The sequence below is a fragment of the Neomonachus schauinslandi genome, chromosome 2 (genome assembly GCF_002201575.2).
Source record: "Neomonachus schauinslandi chromosome 2, ASM220157v2, whole genome shotgun sequence".
Taxonomy (NCBI): domain Eukaryota; kingdom Metazoa; phylum Chordata; class Mammalia; order Carnivora; family Phocidae; genus Neomonachus; species Neomonachus schauinslandi.
In genome coordinates, this window is record NC_058404.1 from 74,362,483 (window position 1) to 74,380,332 (window position 17,850).

At 36.3% G+C, this 17,850-nt stretch overlaps 1 protein-coding gene across 4 annotated transcripts in view; it reads right to left on the bottom strand.

The window, feature by feature from the left end:
• The window catches only part of ARFIP1 (ADP ribosylation factor interacting protein 1), a 112,764-nt gene that overhangs the window by 65,928 nt on the left and 28,986 nt on the right, over window positions 1–17,850 (bottom strand). For 3 of the 4 annotated variants that reach the window (XM_044912867.1, XM_021698859.2, XM_044912866.1), the window contains one exon: window positions 7,556–7,657. In XM_044912867.1, coding sequence (XP_044768802.1) covers window positions 7,556–7,648 — 93 coding nt within the window. In that variant the 5' untranslated portion in view covers window positions 7,649–7,657. Of the gene's footprint in view, window positions 1–7,555; window positions 7,658–11,057; window positions 11,098–17,850 lie in introns of those variants that run through there. The other variant, XM_044912868.1, reaches the window with a different exon arrangement.

The window sequence follows — 17,850 nt, forward strand, 5'->3', positions numbered from 1 at the left end:
CCTCACCCCCTCCCCATGCCCTCTTAGTCTAAACTTTAAATAGTACTGAAATTTGATAAGAATGAAACCACGTGCCAACCTCCATCAAGGGAATGCTGAATTCAAAGACTTATCACTGTGGGAACATTTGTATGTATCTACATTCAAAACAATTGCTACTAGAAATCAAAAAACGTATTCATGATAGAGTTTGCTTATAAATAAAGGCAGAATCTACCATCTATTTTATAGGCACAATATCTTGTAATTAAGATAGATAAGGCTTCAGCCCCTCATTAAAAATTATATTTATTCACACTTTTCAATAGAAATTCCAATCCAAAGTTAATTTAAAAGATGTATATGTAGTAAACACATACATTTAAAAACATAATTTGTGGTAAGAGTACTAAGAATATAGTCTTTATTTGAAAAGTAAATATTAAAATGAATCTAGATTTGCATGGGTTAGACAACCCTTGAAAAACATTTGCCATACCTCCAAAAGGGTCCACAATATACATGATATACAACTGGTAAAAACTGGCCTTTGGAAAAAGTCTGCATCAAATCAATGTTGCCACTGATGGAGCTACTAAACTTTCCAGATGTGAGTAATGCAGAAATGTGATATTGAATAACATGTAGTAAGGAGACAAACTGTTATCACATGATACTCAAACTCTAGGACAGGATGGCTGAAGTAGAAAACATGTTAAATTTTTTAAGTCCTTATACTGGAATTCGTTCCTTTATTGAGCAACTACTATGAAATCATAACTGTGCTGTGTGTACACTGTTTCTGCCCTTAAGTTGATTTCAATCTCTTGGGAAAAGCAGATAAATAAATGGGCAGTTACAACACTGAGGTGAGGGGAGGAAATATGTCCAAAACAAGTGTTCTGACCATTTCTATTCTTATGTTCCTTCCCCAATCTTCTCCAGACTGCTAGAGTTTATTATCCAGACTGATAAGTACAGGGGAATGGAGAAACTACTTAGTTCAATAAAAGCCTTAGAACAATAACAACAAAGGCCACGTATACAAAATTTCAACAACAACAACGATGATGCATGCTGGGAAATTAAAGACACAAGATGGATTTATCAAGTCTGAGAGTACAGTACATCTTCATGTTGTTCCACAGAAGTCTAGAAACGTGTTTTTAGTTCCAGCTTTAACATGTTTTCATTCACTCATTTATTCACCAAACATTTAATGAAAGCCTGGATTATCTCTTATGTGGCAGCACTGCAGATAAGGTAATGAATGAATGGAAACATTTTTGCCCTACCTTACTTATAATCAAGTCACGTAAGCCTTTGGTACAGCCAGTTATAAGGGTAATTCATCACAACCTCAAGGGTCCTTTTCCTCAACTGTAAAATAAAGTAGTGGGATTCAGGGATCTGTAAAGTACTCCTACTAAACTAAAATCCTGTGATTTAACTCAAAACTTGTAGACCAGATTTTAAGACCCAGGAAACTAAGATCCACAGGCAGGGTGGAGGGCGTCCTAAACTCCCTAAAACTGAATGCAAAATTTGGTAGTTCTGTGTATATGTACATTTTTCCAGAGAAAAGGTCCACAGGTGGAAAAAACTAAATTATGGGTTTTAGTTTGGGGCTTACCACAGAAAAAATTTTTGTTTTAACTCTATCTACTAAGATAATTTCACTAAATCTGCCAAGTATAACTCAATTAACAAGAAGTTTCAACTTCGTGGAGCTCATATTTGCTTCTTCTCTTTAATTCATGTCACAAATTGCAAATGTTTTTAATCTAATATTTTGACCAGCACTTTAAGAGAAAAAGTAAAAATAATATACGGTTTATAAGTCAAAGAATAATTTGCATCCTTCTAAGATTAAACTTTACTGATCTTTAAAAAACAAGAATTTTTTTAGAAAAAAGTATTTTTTGCTGTAAAAAACTCTGATAATATTAAGACTAGTATTCTACCGTCTCTCTGTATAGTTGTTGTCCCTTATCTTAAGAAAAAGAATAACAAGCCTCAAAATATTAACATATGTTAAGTTGCTACCAGGGGATTTTTAGGACAAGCTCTTTCATTACAATCTCTATTAGAATGTGAATGTTGAGTTAGCATCTAACCAGGGCCTCCTGTAAGACAAGACTAAGAGGGGAAACCAAATGAAGAATGAAACATCTGCAATGAGACACAAAAACCAGACAGAAACATTTACAATTTCACTGCCTGTGCCACAGTGACACCAACTGGCCAGTCAAGATACAACAACTTGATAAGCTACCATCCTAGTTTTATACAAGACTTTACATTTTTTAAAGTGCATTATGCAGTATGCTTTAAATAAAAGCCATCAAATGATTTTAAACAACAAACAGGTATAAAAGGGAGATGTATATAAGTAAAATATCTCAGAAAACTCTAGTTATGATCAAGTTTTACATGAGACATCTTTACTAGTCTATAAAATACAGTCTAATGCTAAGTAATACATTTTCACTTATTTTTCCATATGAACTTTTATCAATATTAAAATATGAACATAGAACTGAGGTTAAATGCAATTTTCCTTTTATTGCTCAGGAAAATAAAGGATGGAAAGTATGACAAAACTGAGGTAAATATGCCTACAAGATCTTGAGTATAATTTATTCAAAATGGTCGAAAGATGCTTTTGAAATATTGTTTTCACTCACAGTGAAAGGGATCACACAGCCAATTTTATTTTAATTCAAGGATATTAAATATGTAAGAGGCTCTTGTGATGAATATATTTTTAATAAGAGCAGGTACAAACAGAAACAAGTTTTATGATGTTGAATTTCTTCAGGGAGGTGAAGTGGGGTGTACTACTTGAAGTGGACTACTGCTTTTTTTTTTTTAAGATTTTATTTATTTATTTGACAGAGAGAGACACAGCGAGAGAGGGAACACAAGCAGGGGGAGTGGGAGAGGGAGAAGCAGGCTTCCCGCTGAGCAGGGAGCCTGATTCGGGGCTCGATCCCAGGACCCTGGGATCATGACCTGAGCCGAAGGCAGATGCTTAACAACTGAGCCACCAAGGCGCCCCTAGATTACTGCTTCTTAAGAAACCTTGTCCACAGGTAAAGTTCACATCCAATAAAAGGAGACCTCCAGGGGAACATCTTTTTTCCTTCTCTTACCATCCAAAAGAAGTGAAATAGCACTGCAGGGGAATGTCCAAAAAGAGGATTTGACATTAACCAATGAGTAATTTACAAAGCAGCAAGTCAGCTGGCTTTGACCACATAAGCAAAGAGCTTATATAGATAATGTTATGGTTTAATTCACTTCACTCAAATAAGATTCGATTCTAAAGTTAAAATTTGAAAGGATAAAAACTTTTTTCAGTGCCACTCAAAGGCAAATAAAAGTTCTTATTATTTAAATCTTCTCTTTTTTGATTCTGAGAGAGAGGGCGCAAGAGAGAGAGCCAGCGGGTGAGGGGGAGGGAGAGGGACAAGTAGACTCCTTGCTCAGCCTAGAGCCTGAGACAGGGCTCTATCCCACAAACCTGAGATCATGACCTAAGCTGAAATAGAGAGTTGGACACTTAACCGACTGAACACCGCCCCCACCCCAGACATCCACAGCTTTTAAAAAGATTTTTATTTATTTGACAGAGAGAGGGGGGAGAGCATGTGTGCAGGCGAGTGGGAGAAGGGACAGAGGGGGAGGGAGACAGAATCTCAAGCAGACTCGCACTCAGCACAGAGCCCTATGCAAGGCTGATCTCAGGACCCTGAGATCATGACCTGAGCTGAAACCAAGAATCGGACGCTTAACTGACTGAGCCACCCAGGCGCCCCAAAGGCTTTTAAAAATAAAGGTTCTTAAGTAGAGAGTCATGAATAAGTTTAAGGCAACCCAGAAAAAGAACAGAGCTAGAGGAATTAACTACTAGGTATTAGGGTTAAACATAGTATTTGTTCCAGACTTAATTACTGTAGTAATTAAGTAACAGTGTGGTATTATTACAAGGATAATATAAGGATAAAAGACCAAGAAATAAAACAGAGTCCAGAAATAGAACAACACATATATGATTACCTGATTAACAGCAAAAGCTTCCAGTGCAGAAAAGACAGTCTCTTCAATAAACAGTGAATAGCAATTAGATATTTATATGAGGGGAAAAAAAAAAGAACCTTGACCCCCACATCACACAAAAACTAATTCAAGATGAATCACAGAGCTAAGTGTGAGAAGCAAAACAAAAAACGTTTAGAAGAAAACAGAATATCTTCATGATACTGGGATAGGCAAAGATGTCTCAAAAGGGTCACAAAAGTCACTAAAAGGAAACATTGATAAATTGACTTCATTAAAAATAACCAACTTTTGTTCATCAAAAGATACCATTAACAGAGTGCAAAAGCAAGTTACAGACTGAAAGAAAATATCTGAAATATATATATCCAAACAAGTGACTTAGGATATATAAAGAACTCCTACAAATTATTAGAAAAAGGCATGCACCCAACAGAAAAATGGGCAAAAAACTTAAAAAAGGGCTTCACAAAAGATAATATTCAAATGGTCAATGAGAATATGAAAATATGCTCAACGTCATTAATCATTAGAGAAATGCATAAGAAAATCACAGTGAGATCCATTATGCTTCCATCAGAGTGGCTAAAATTAAGAGGTATGAGAATACTAAGTTTTGGTAAGGATGTTTAACAACAAGAACTCTCACTCATTGCTGGTAGGACTGTCAACTGGTCCAACCACTTTGGAAAATTAGTTAACAATATGTACCAAAGCCGAACATCATGTATCTGGCAATTCCGTTCTAGGGTATATACCCAATAGAAATAGGTGATCATGTACACCAAAAGACCTGTACCAGAATGGTCACAACAGCTTTATTCATAATAGCCATGGACTGGAAAAAACCTAGGTATCCATCAATTGAAGAATGGATACACAAATTGTGGTATATTAACACAATGGAAAACTACATTACAATGAAAAAGAATGAAATACTGCCATAAGCAACAGTATGAATAAATGTCACAGAAATAATGTTGAGTGAAGCCAGTCAAAAAACAGTACATACTGTATGATCCCATTTATTTGTAGTCAGGAACAGTCAAAAGCAATCTATGATATAAAGTTAGAGTAGCAGTGATTACCCTGGGAGGGAGGGAAGTATATTGCCTCTGAAGAGGGCAAGAGAGCCAGTAAAGTCCTGGAAATGTTCTACATCTTGATGTAGGTGGTGGTTACACTTAAGCTGTACACTTAACATAACATTTGTGCTTTTTTTTTAAATCTATGATCTGGAGGGTTTTTTGAAAGATTTATTTGAGAGAGAGAAGCATGCATGAACACATGTGCGCAAGGGGAGGGGCAGAAGGACAGCGAGAGAAGCGGACTCCCTGCTGAGCATGGAGCCTGACAGGATGCAATCTCACAACCCTGAGATCATAACCTGAGCAGAAATCAAGAGTCAGACACTTAACGGACTGAGCTACCTATGTGCCCCATTAAAATTTCTGCTAATACTGTGTATAAGCTATAGGTCAAAACAAAACAAAATGAAAACAACAACAAGAAAAAGAACAGGCTTAAGGTGGCAGGTGAATCTCCAAAACAATTCAACATTTTGTATGTACTGCATTTTTCTTGGACAAAAGTCATTAGACTGCCTATTAGAATATCAACTCCCTGATGGCAGGTATTTTTGTCATTTTTATTCACTACTGTATCTCCAGGCATGGTATACAGCAGATATTCGATAAATATTTGCAGAATAAGGTGCACCTGGGTAGCTCAGTCGGTTCAGTGTCTGCCTCTAGCTCAGGTCATAATCCCAGAGTCCTGGGATCGCTCCCTGCTCAGTGGGGAGCCTGCTTCTCCCTCTCCCTTTCGCCCCCACCCTCCGTTCATGCTCTCTCTCTCTCTAATAAATAAAATCTTAAAAAAATATATTTGCAGAATAAGTTTGCAAAAGGAGCTGTTAAGCAAAAGTAAAACGAAGCAATCATTAACTAAAATCTTGGTATAGTGAGTTATTTGAATTAACAGAAGTTTATAAAGTAATTGCTAGAGTCTAATGATGGTAACTTGAATTAGTTTATTATGCAGGTGTGTCTTAGTACTTTCAAACACAAGAAAGACTAAACCTGAAATAAAAATTTCTTGTGTGTTCAGAATTTAAGGTCTCTTCCTTCTGTGAGTCACTCTATATTAGGCCACAGGGGCTTAGAAACCAAGTTAAAACACTTGCAACTAAAATAAACCTCAGGTTTGAAGACACATTCATTGCTTCTAAAAAATTGCTAAGGCAAAAATAAGTGAAATTCAATGGAATTTACTAAAATCAACTAAAACAATCTATCTAAAACTTGTTTCTCCTCAACCCTCGGGGTCATCTGGCATCTAGCAGAATAGGCCAGGGATGCTGCTAACCATCCTACATGCAGACATCAGCCCTCTACAACAATGAATTTATCCAGCCCAAAATGTGCATAGTGCTGAGATTAAGAAATCCTGATCTAAAATATCACCTTATATTAAAATAAAGGATTTAAAAAAATAAAGGATTTTATTAAGCATATGAACTAAAGAGTCTTATTTAAACTATGAAATAATTCAAGTTTCTTTCAACTATTACTTTTCCAAAAATACGAACACTATATTTTTAAAGTTAAAATTGTACAGGGGCAGCACCTGGGTGGCTCAATTGGTTAAGCATCCGACTCTTTGATATCAGCTCAGGTCTTGATCTCAGGGTTGTGAGTTCAAGCCCCATGTTGATTTAAAAAAAAAAAAAAAGTTGTACACATGTATCAAATGTCATAAAAAGGGGTATTTAATGTAAATATCTCCAGGGATAATAATCATCACTAACATTTTTGGACAATCCTAGGCATATTACTTACTTTATCTCATTTAATATCAATATCCCCATGAAAGTAAGATTCTCATTTATAGTGATTAGAAACAAAATTTAGAAGAGATTAAATACTTGCCTAAGATTACACGGCTAGAAATGGCATAGTGGAAATTTGCACCCAGATTATCTCCAAACCCATAGTGTTTCCATTAAAATGCACTAAATTTCAATTTCAAATGAGAGTTAAATCAAAATTAAAAGCACAGCAAGTTTCATTTTCCAGAGTCAATATGCCACTTTGGAAAGTGAAGAGCAAAGTCAGGAGAAGCCTACTTAGGAATTATGTACTAAGGACACATAAAAAAGAAATCAGTGCCGATTTTTGAAAGGATAATCTATAGTTAATATTTTTTCTTATCACAAATAAAATTAAATAGTTTTATAAAGTTATATGCCAAAGTCATCAGCTATACTCTTTTCCTGGTCATACAACAGAATTACTGATGATAACATCAAAGCTTAAATGCTTCCTGGCTGGGAGCTTAATCTTGACAATTCATGAACATGACCCACCTAGTCATCCCTACATGGTAACATTAGATTCCTAACACTTCAGCCAATCTAAGAAAAATATTCCTATATTAAACTCTATTACTTTCATCTCAACATTTAAGGGCTTATCATGATTCTTTGTATTAAGAGAAAGAAAAGTATTCTTACCCTATTAAAGCCATGTTCACGAGAGTCATCAACTTCTCCATTACTAGTCACTGGAATTTCTGCTGCTGAATTTTTGGGAGATTCTTGAGCCATGCTATACTCCTAAAAATACAAGAAAAGAAACAGTTGTAAATAACACCAAATCATAAAAGGCAAACACTCAAAAGACTATTCATGTTTATAGCACTTAAAAGCCACTATTATAGCATTTAAAAAAATAATTACAACCTACCTAACACACAATAAACATGATACTAATCTAATAAAAAATGCATGTGGCATTTAAAACTGCAGTCAACTTAAATTTCTTGTTTAAAAAAAATGTTACTTGTAGATCCCAGCGGGCAATATCCTTGCTTCACAAATAGTGTAATGACAGACTACCAGTTACAACTGAAAAAAATATCACAGGAAGCCAAGCTTGATTATTAATTCCACTACGCAGCTCTACTTCTCCTGTTGTACATAATGGGCTTCTAGGTCAGCTTTTGTCTAAAGAGTTTCCCTGATATAACAAAAATTTTTATTTTTATTTTTTTTAAGATTTATTTATTTGAGAGAGAGAGAACAGAGGGAGAGTGAGGGGGAGAAGCAGACTCCCCACTGAGCAAAGAGCCTGACATGGGGCTCGATCCCAGGACCTGAGCCGAAGGCAGATGCTTAACTGACTGAGCCATCCAGGCACCGCATAACAAAAATCTTTAGATCTCTATACTAGTTTTACACTCTGGCTTTACCGTTCTAAAAGTCAAATAATGTTTGGGGCACCTGGGTGGCTCAGTTGGCTAAGTGTCTGCCTTCGGACTCAGGTCATGATCTCAGGGTTCTGGGATTGAGCCCCACATTGGGCTCCCTGCTTAGTGGGGAGTCTGCTTCTCCCTCTCCCTCTGCTCGTGCTCTCTCTCAAATAAATAAAATCTTAAAAAAAGAAGTCAATAATGTTTAAAAAATACATTCCTTAATTTTATAACCATATTTTCTCTATAAATTTCTTTCAGAAACTTAATATAGTTAATCAGTAATAGAAAGTCAATTTTGGTTGGTAAAAACTTTCCTTCCTCCAATCGTACATGATTGTAAAAAGCATGTGTGGCTACAGGTTAAAACAAGATTTTATACCTGTAAAGGATCTTAAAAATTATCTATTTTTCCTAATTTTAAAAATTAAAAAACTTCAGAGTAAATAGCAACTATTCCACTTTTTAAAAAAAGATTTTATTTATTTATTTTGACAGAGAGAGACAGCGAGAGAGGGAACACAAGCAGGGGGAGTGGGAGAGGGAGAAGCAGGCTTCCCGCTGAACAGAGAGCCTGACGTGGGGCTCGATCCCAGGACCCTGGGACCACGACCCGAGCCAAAGGCAGTCGCCCAAAGACTGAGCCACCCAGGCACCCCATTCCACTTTTCACAGAGAACAAGTACCCCATCTCCATCCAGCTCCCCTCCCTTTTAAACCAGTAATGGCTTTAAAAGTGTTATACACACACACACACACACACACACACACTTTAACAATAGTGCACACTAAAAGACTCGTTAGGAACACAATCGATATCTAACAATATGTGTTCTAATGTTCAATCCTGAATCCAGCTGCTACTCCTGATTCTGCATTACACAGAATTACCAAAACCAAACCAAACAACTAAAATGTGTGTGTGTGTGTGTGTGTGTGTCTATGTTTAATCTACAGACCTGAATCTACTACCGAGAGCATTAAGAGGTTCTTTGATTTTCTCCGGAAGAATTTTTTTTTAAAAGATTAAAATAACGGGTGCCTGGGTGGCTCAGTTGGTTGGGCGACTGCCTTCGGCTCAGGTCATGATCCTGGAGTCCCGGGGTCGAGCCCCGCATCGGGCTCCCTGCTCAGCAGAGAGTCTGCTTCTCCCTCTGACCCTCCTCCCTCTCATGCTCTCTGTCTCTCATTCTCGCTCTCTCAAATAAATAAATAAAATCTTTAAAAAAAAAAAGATTAAAATAACTAAGATAGTGTTGTCATACCAAGCTCATGCATTACTCATTTTGTTTTTGAGGGGTTAAGGATGGGTTCAAGGCCAGGAACCTTTAAAAAAAATCACACTCTATTTTTATAATTTAGGGAATTTTAATAGGGTAAGTCATACTACTAAAAGCAAGTATTAATGCAAATAGGTTTGTGGGCCTAGTCTCTACTTCGGTGAAACATAAAAAGGTCTTATTAATATATTGAATGATACCTAATAATATTTTTCATACACTGTGTATATCATTAAGTATGTGAGACAGAAGATACTGTCAAGTACATGGAGGTAGGACTTAATTTATTCCTAACACTACAGACCAGCAATTCTCAAACTTTTTGGCCTCAGGACCTCTTTACACTCTTAAAAATCATCAAGTACCCCAAAAAGCCTTTATTTATGTGGGTTATATCTATCAGTGTTTACTATATTATAAAGTAAGTGTGTAAATTTAAAAAGTATTAATCCATTTTAAAGTAATAAATGTACACCCACCATATGTTAAAGTAAAATCTTTTTATGAAAAGTTGTATTTTAAAACAACAAAAACTTGTTGGTGACAGCAGTAGCACTGTTTCACATTTTTGCACATTTCTGTAATGTCTGCCTTTATGAGAAGACAGCTGGACTCTCTTATCTAGTCCCACACTCAATCTGCTGCAATATGTTGCTTTGGTACAAGTCTATGAAGAAAACCTGGCTTATGTGGCTACTGTCTCTTCAAATAATTGTGGACATACGTTTTTGATACTATACCAAAACTTGACAAGTGGTCGTTTCTTAAAAGGTAACTAAAATGTGGTATATAAACCATAATGATAAATTTCTTTCATAATCTATCGCATTAAAATCCACCAGTCTACCCTGTACTTTGAATGCATCTTTTACATATGCATGATTTGGTAACATCATGCATTGGTCATTTAGAAAACACTGATTCGGTGACTTATACATACCATCCAAATATTGATGCAGTTCCTTAAATAATAAAAATTCTTACTCTTATATATAACTGATCTTATCAAAACAGTCTTTAAGTACTAGGGAGCCGTCAAGCTCAGGTTGGTGGGTATAAATTTTCCAAGATTCTAATTTTTGCTTGAAAACTTGAATTTGGCCACTGGCAAGAAATGATGTCAGTCATTTTACTTCAAGTAACAGGTTTTTCAAAAGTATGTCTCTCAAATACCCAAGTCTAAATATAGCCACAGTTTGCCTGCCATTTTTCCTAATAAAAAAAGTGTTATATTAAAAAAACAAACAAAAAAACAGTTCAGCTAAACTGAATCACACGTGTGCTTTTCCTCAAGACAACCACTGACCTTTGCCATGTAGCAGACTCCCCGCCGAGCAAGGAACCTGATGCGGGCTGAGATCATGACCTGGGTCGAGGGCAGACTCAACTGACTGAGCCACCCAGGTGCTCTTACTTACCTATTTTTGTGCACCATCAGGGCAAATGACACAACAATGAAAAATGCAAACAATGCAAATGTCTTACCAGTATTACTGAAAACAGTTTTGCCTTGTAGACTCCCTGAAATATTCCTGGGGTCCTCCAAAACCTCCAAGCCACACTTTGAAAAACACTGGTATAAACAAATGGTTTTAACCAACATTTAGTGAAAGCTTGTTATGTGCAAGGCACTCTTATTAATTAGAGTTTTGCCTGCAGACAACCTACCGGAGAGTCCTCCAGTAAAGTACTTCAGTAGAGGCCAGTAAGACTGGACAGAGCGGCAATGCTACTGTTACATTATAGACCTTGGCCAATCCCAGAGCAAGCACTAAAGCTGAGATGGCTCTTTAAAGTTGTCCAAATTAAGGCAAGGAGACCAGGCCTTTGTACCCCGACATCTGTACCCCTGATCATTAGATGCAGGTTATTCCCTGGATGGGGCTATAACCATGGATAAGGCAACTGTCTTTGGCAGAGGCAATTCCTGGGAAGACTCAGCTATGAGCCCTCAGGAGGCAATACTCCTGGAATGAGGGCTTTGGTCCCAGAGGAAGTAAATGAGCCACTCACCACAGCATCCACTATATCCTCCTTCTTACTAATGTAGTATCTTTTATGTATGTATGTATGTATTTATTTATTTACTCATTCATTCATTCATTCTCAAGAGAGCCTGCGCGTGCAGTGGGGGAGGAGCAGAGGGAGAGGGACAAGCAGACTCCCGAGCCTGACATCGGGCTTGATCTCACAACCCTGAGATCATGACCTGAGCCAAAACGAAGAGTTGGATGCTCAACCGACTGAGCCACCCAGGCCCCCTAAAGTAGTATCTATTTTAAAAGAACTTGAAATGTCTTGTTTAGAGGATATCTGACTACTTTATGCATAAATTTACAGAAATTCGGTGATCTCTACTAAGAAAAACTGTCCCTTTCATAGTCCCCAATTAAGGAGTGCCCACTAACTGAACCAAAGACACCAGACTCGCTGATTCACAGTTCACAAGCTAAGAGAAGACCAGGTCAGAAAAGTATTGCCCAATAGAAGAAAGAGAAATTTTCCGAGCTAATCAGAGTCATTTTGAAGTGTAAATTAGGGATGCTGAGAGAATTAGTCAACTGGCATACTGAAAGACAAATGAGAGCAGAAGAGCAAAGAGTAGAATTAGGTCAATGACAGGTCACAGCTTAAAAATTCACAAACTCTAGTTGATAAGTGTTAATCAAACTTGTCAAAGTTTATTTACAGTGTTATCTGTGGCTGGTTCTTCCTTTCTGAATTATGACCTTATGAAAATCCTCTGTTCTTAGATTCTTTTTTAAAAATTGTGGTAAAAAACGCTTAACATAAAATTTACCATCCTAACCATTTCTAAATGTAAAGTTCAATAGTATTAAGTATATTCAAACTGTTGTATAATCAATCTCCAGAACTTATTCATCTTACAAAACTGAAACTCCACACACATTAAACAACAACTCTCCATTTTCCCCCACCCCTAAGCCCTTGGCAAGCATCATCCTACTTTCTGTTTCTATGAATGTGATTATTCTGGATACCTCTTCAATGGAATTGTATAGTTTCTGACTTTGTGACTGGCTTATTTAACTTAGCATAATGTCCTCAAGATTCATCCATGTTGTAACATGTGTCAGAATTTTCCTTTTTAAGGCTAAATAACATTTCATTGTATGTATATACCACATTTTATTTATCCATTCATCCAACAATGGACATTTGGATTGCTGCTACCTATATGTGAATAATACTTCTATAAACACAGGTATGCAGATATCTCTTCAAAGATTGTTTTCTTCTGGAAATATACTCAGAAGTGGGACTGCTAGATCATATGGTACCTCCATTTTTAAATTTTGGAAGAAACAGCATGCTGTTTTCCATAATGGTTGCACCATTTTATATTCCTACCAACTGTGCACAAAGGTTCCAATTTCTTCATATACTCACCAACAATATTTACTGTTTTTTTGGTAGTAACTATTTTAACAGGTAGGAAGTAATACCTCACTATGGTTTTGACTTACATTTCTCTGATGATTAGTGATATTGAGCACCTTTTTATATGCCTGTTGGCCATTTGTATATCACCTTTGGAGAAATGTCTATTGAAGTCCTTTGCCCATTTTCTAAATTGGGTTGTGTTTTTATTACTGAATTACAGGAGTTCTTTCTATATTCTGGATATTAACCACGTCAGAAATATGGTTTGCCAATATTTTCTCCCATTCCATAGGTTGCCTTTCTACTCTGTTGATTGTGTCCTTTGATACACGGAAGTTTTCAGTTTTGATGTAGTTCAATTTGTCTATTTTTACTTTTGTTTCCAGTGCTTCTGGAATTGATTGTGTCCTTTGATACATGGAAGTTTTCAGTTTTGATGTAGTTCAATTTGTCTATTTTTACTTTTGTTTCCAGTGCTTCTGGCATCATATTCAGGAATTCTTTGCCAAATCCAATGTCATGACGGTTTTCCCCTGTTTTTTCTTCTAAGAGTCTTATAGTTTTAGGTCTCATATTTAGATCTCTGATCCATTTTGAGCTGACTTTGTATATAAGGGTCCAATTTCATTCTTTTGCATGTGGATAACCCAGTTTTCCCAGCACCATCTGTTGAAGAGATTTTCCTTTTCCCAGTGAATGTTCTTGGCATCTTGGATTCTTTTGAGATTCCTATTTTCCTCACTGCTACTGCATCCTTACAATACACCCAGATTACTTGTGGCTATTGGAGTTAAATGTCTGCCTCTTGCAAATAAGAGACACTAGTTATCTGGTCTCTAATTCAACCTGGAAGACTAAGATCTAGCTATCTAGATAATCATCACTCTTTCAAATTTTAAGGTAAGTTCTTACTTTCTTCCTCCTAAAAACAGGTGGTGATTCAACTATCTTCCAATGTACATGGGATAAAACAAAAACAGAAATAAGGTCTTTATATAAACCTAAAGTGTATTGCAGACAAAAAATAATAATTATAATACAGTGGGGTGAACACTTAATATGGTGGGAAGCACTTAATGTGGTGAGCAGGAAGAGGGAAAACTTAATCAGCAATAGTATTTAAGCTAAATCTTATAGGATAACAGATTGGGATATAGTAAACAAAAGATCCTAAATAGAAGGAATAATTGGAGCATAGTGGAAAGAGTCTGGTATACTCTAGAAATTGCAAGTAAAGCTACTTGGCTAGAGTGGTGATTCCTCATTCATATATTCACTGGTTCAACTGATTTATTGAGTGCTTAAATGTGCCAGGCACAATTTCAGACACACAAGACAGTGGTGAACAAAACAGACAAGACTCCCTATCCTCATAGAGCTTACATTCTAGTTGGGGGAAAAAGCAAATAAATATGCATGTCATAGTCATAAGTGCTAACGGGCATGTATATGTGCACATGTGTTCATGCATGTGCTGTTTTAAACAGTGCGACAGGGAAAACCTCAGAAGAGGTTTTAATATTTTTGTAATATCTGAATAAAGTGAGGGAGTAAGTCATAAAAATATTTGGGAGTATAGCATTCTAGGCAGAGGGAAGAGTAAATACAAAGACGAAAAGGTGGGAAGAAGCTCAGCTTTTTAAGCAAAGACAAGAAGGCCATGTGGCTTGAGGGGAGAGCAAGGGAAGAGAAGAAATGTCAAGAAACAGCCAGGGGCAAGAACATGTGTGGCTTTAAAGACTATCATAAGAACTTTGGATTTTATTTTCAGTGAAGTAAGAAGCCACGTGAGGGTTCTGAACATAAAAATGAAATGACCTGACTTATGTTTTAAAAAGATCACTCTTTTGGTGCACCTGGGTGGCTCAGTCATTAAGCATCTGCCTTTGGCTCAGGTCATGATCCCAGAGTCCTGGGATTGAGCCCCGCGTTGGGCTCCCTGCTCCGCGGGAAGCCTGCTTCTCCCTCTCCCACCACCCCTGCTTGTGTTCCCTCTCTTGCTGTCTCTCTCTCTGTCAAATAAATAAATAAAATCTTTTTTTTTTTTTAAAGATCACTCTTTTCCTGCTGTGTTGAATTAAACTATAAGTGAACAAAGATAGCAGCAAGAAGAACAATTAGGAGGCTAACAATAATCTAAGCAAGAGATGATGGTGACCTAGAAAGTCAATGCAGCTTTATTAATATCTGTTTCAGACCTTCATTACAAGAGCTAAGAGGGACATTTCATAATGACAAAAGGATCAATTCATCAGGATTATGTAACAATCATAACTGTGTATATTGGTCCCAATAATAGAGTTTCAAAATAAATGAAACACTGACAGAATTAAAGGGAGAAACACACAAGTCCATAATCATAGTTAGAGGTATTACCACCAATCTCACAGCAATTGAAAGAACAACTAGACAAAGAAAATCTGCATAGGCATAGAAGATCTGAACACTATCATCCACCTTGACTAATATTTATAGAAGAGTAAACTCAATAATGGCAGAATACACATCACTCTCACATGAACATGACATGTTTAGTAAAACAGATCAAATTTGGGGGCATAAAATAAGCTTCAATATATTTTAAAATACTAAACCCATATAAAATATGTACTCTGACCACAGTAGAATTAAATTATAATCAATTGCAATAAGAAATAAGATATCAGTGACCTCATCACCAAAATTTGGAAATTAAATAACACATCTAAATAATTAATGGGACAAAGAAGAAATCAAGAGAGAAAGAAAATATGTTGAACTGAATGATAACAAAAACAATAATGTTTGTGGGATGCACCTAAGAGAGCAATTTATAGCTTTAAATGCTTACATTTGAATAGAAGACCTTAAGCCAATGATCTAAGGATGAACCTTAAGAAAACAAAACAAAGAGTAAATTAAACTCAAAGTAAGCAGCACGAAGGAAATAATAAACACCAAAAATTAAGGAAATAGTACAAAAACTGGCCTGCATACTTCAACAAGCTTAAGCTCATAAGAAACAAAGAGATGAAACGTTGCATGAAAGAAGAGACTTCAAAGACAGCTAAGTACAATGTACGCTATGGATTGGTTCACAAACAAGGAGAAAGACAGTTGCAGAGGACATTATTAGAACAACTGTGGGTTAAACAATAGCACTGTATCAATTTTCTAATTATATTTTCTAATTTTGATAAATATATTGAGGTTATATAAGAGAAAGTCCTTGTTCTTAGAAAAAAGGGACATGATATTTGAGAATCACCCTCAAATGGATCAAAAAGGAAGCTGTATATACATAGAGAGAAAATGTTCAGGTAAATGGAACAAAACAATAGCTGGTAAATCTGGGTAGAGTTTAAGTTTTCAGTATGAAATCTTATCATCAAAATTAAAAGTCTTTTAAAATAAAAATAACAAGTATGCAGCAGCCTATCATAGGCTTCATAATGCCAGACAAAGCATGGACTTCATCCTGAGAGGGTAAGGGAGAAAGCAGCAGGAGAGCCTGATCAATTTATTTTAGAGAACAGTCTCATGGGAGGTTAGATTGAAGGGAAAGAAGGAAAGACTCCATGTAGAAAAACTATTTAAGACACTATTTTACAGTTCAAGTAAGAAATAATAATGATCTAAATTAAGGTTGTGGGAATAGAAAAAGGTGGATTCAAGAATTATTTAAAAGGCAGAAGAGGGGCGCTTGGGTGGCTCAGTCAGTTGAGTGTCTGACTCTTGATTTTGGCTCAAGTCATGATCTCAGGGTCGTGAGATCACGAACCCCAAGTTGGGGTCCATGCTCAGCATGGAATCTGCTTGAGATTCTCTCTCCCTCTCCATCTGCCCCTCCTGCTTACGCTTGCTCTCTCTCAAATAAATAAATAAATCTTAAAAAAAAAAAAGGCAGTAAAGACTTACAGAGTGATTGGATTGTGAAAGATAAAAAAGGAAGAAACATCTAGGATGACCTACGCCTCCTCCTGTGGTTTGGACAATTAGAAAGACAAATATGTCACTCACCAAAGTGGGAAAAGTGGAGGTTTATCTGGCTTTGGGAAAGTCAGAAAATGAGTTGTGTGGTAGACATTCTGAATTTGAGAATGTGGGGTATCCAAGTACACCAGTACCTCAGGAATTTCAAAATACAGGTCCAGAGCCCCAGACTGAACACATAAATCTGGGAGTTACCAATATAGGGATGTCGATGGCAAGAACTGATAAGAGGGACAAGAGAAACTGAAGAGAAGCATTCAATGGAACATTAAAGGGCAGAGAACACTGCAAAAGAGATAGGGGGAGGGACAAATAGTTCACAATGCAGACACAGCAGAGAAAATTATAACAGTAAAACTATGTGTTGTTTTAGTTTATAACAAATGTTCTGAAAGTGAAAAGTACAATAAACTAATACAACTTTATGCCATAAAGCAGGTAATATGAATATTCATTTGCCAAAAGATATACAAATATTCCAGCTATTATCTGTTCACTCTCTAACCCACAAAGAATGACCTACTTTTAGAAACATCATTTACTAAACATTAATCATAGAAGTAAAAATTAATAGCCAATACAAAAACTGGCAGAATAGGGCTCAAAACCAAAAACTCCATGTCATCTTCCTGGATAAAAACCATTCACAGTACTTCACTCACGCTTTAAACCGAAATTGAATTTGAGTTTAAATTTAAATTAAACACTCAAAGTAATTATACAAAAGACTTTGGGAAATAATTATGTCCTTTAGAAATAAAATTAGAATCTCTTCTAAGATTCATGTTATTTAAGGTTTGCTATGATCTGAATGTTTGTATCCCCCACTCCCCAAATTCACATGTTAAAATCCTAACGCCCAATGTGAAGGTATTAGGAGGTGGGTCCTTTAGGAGGTGCT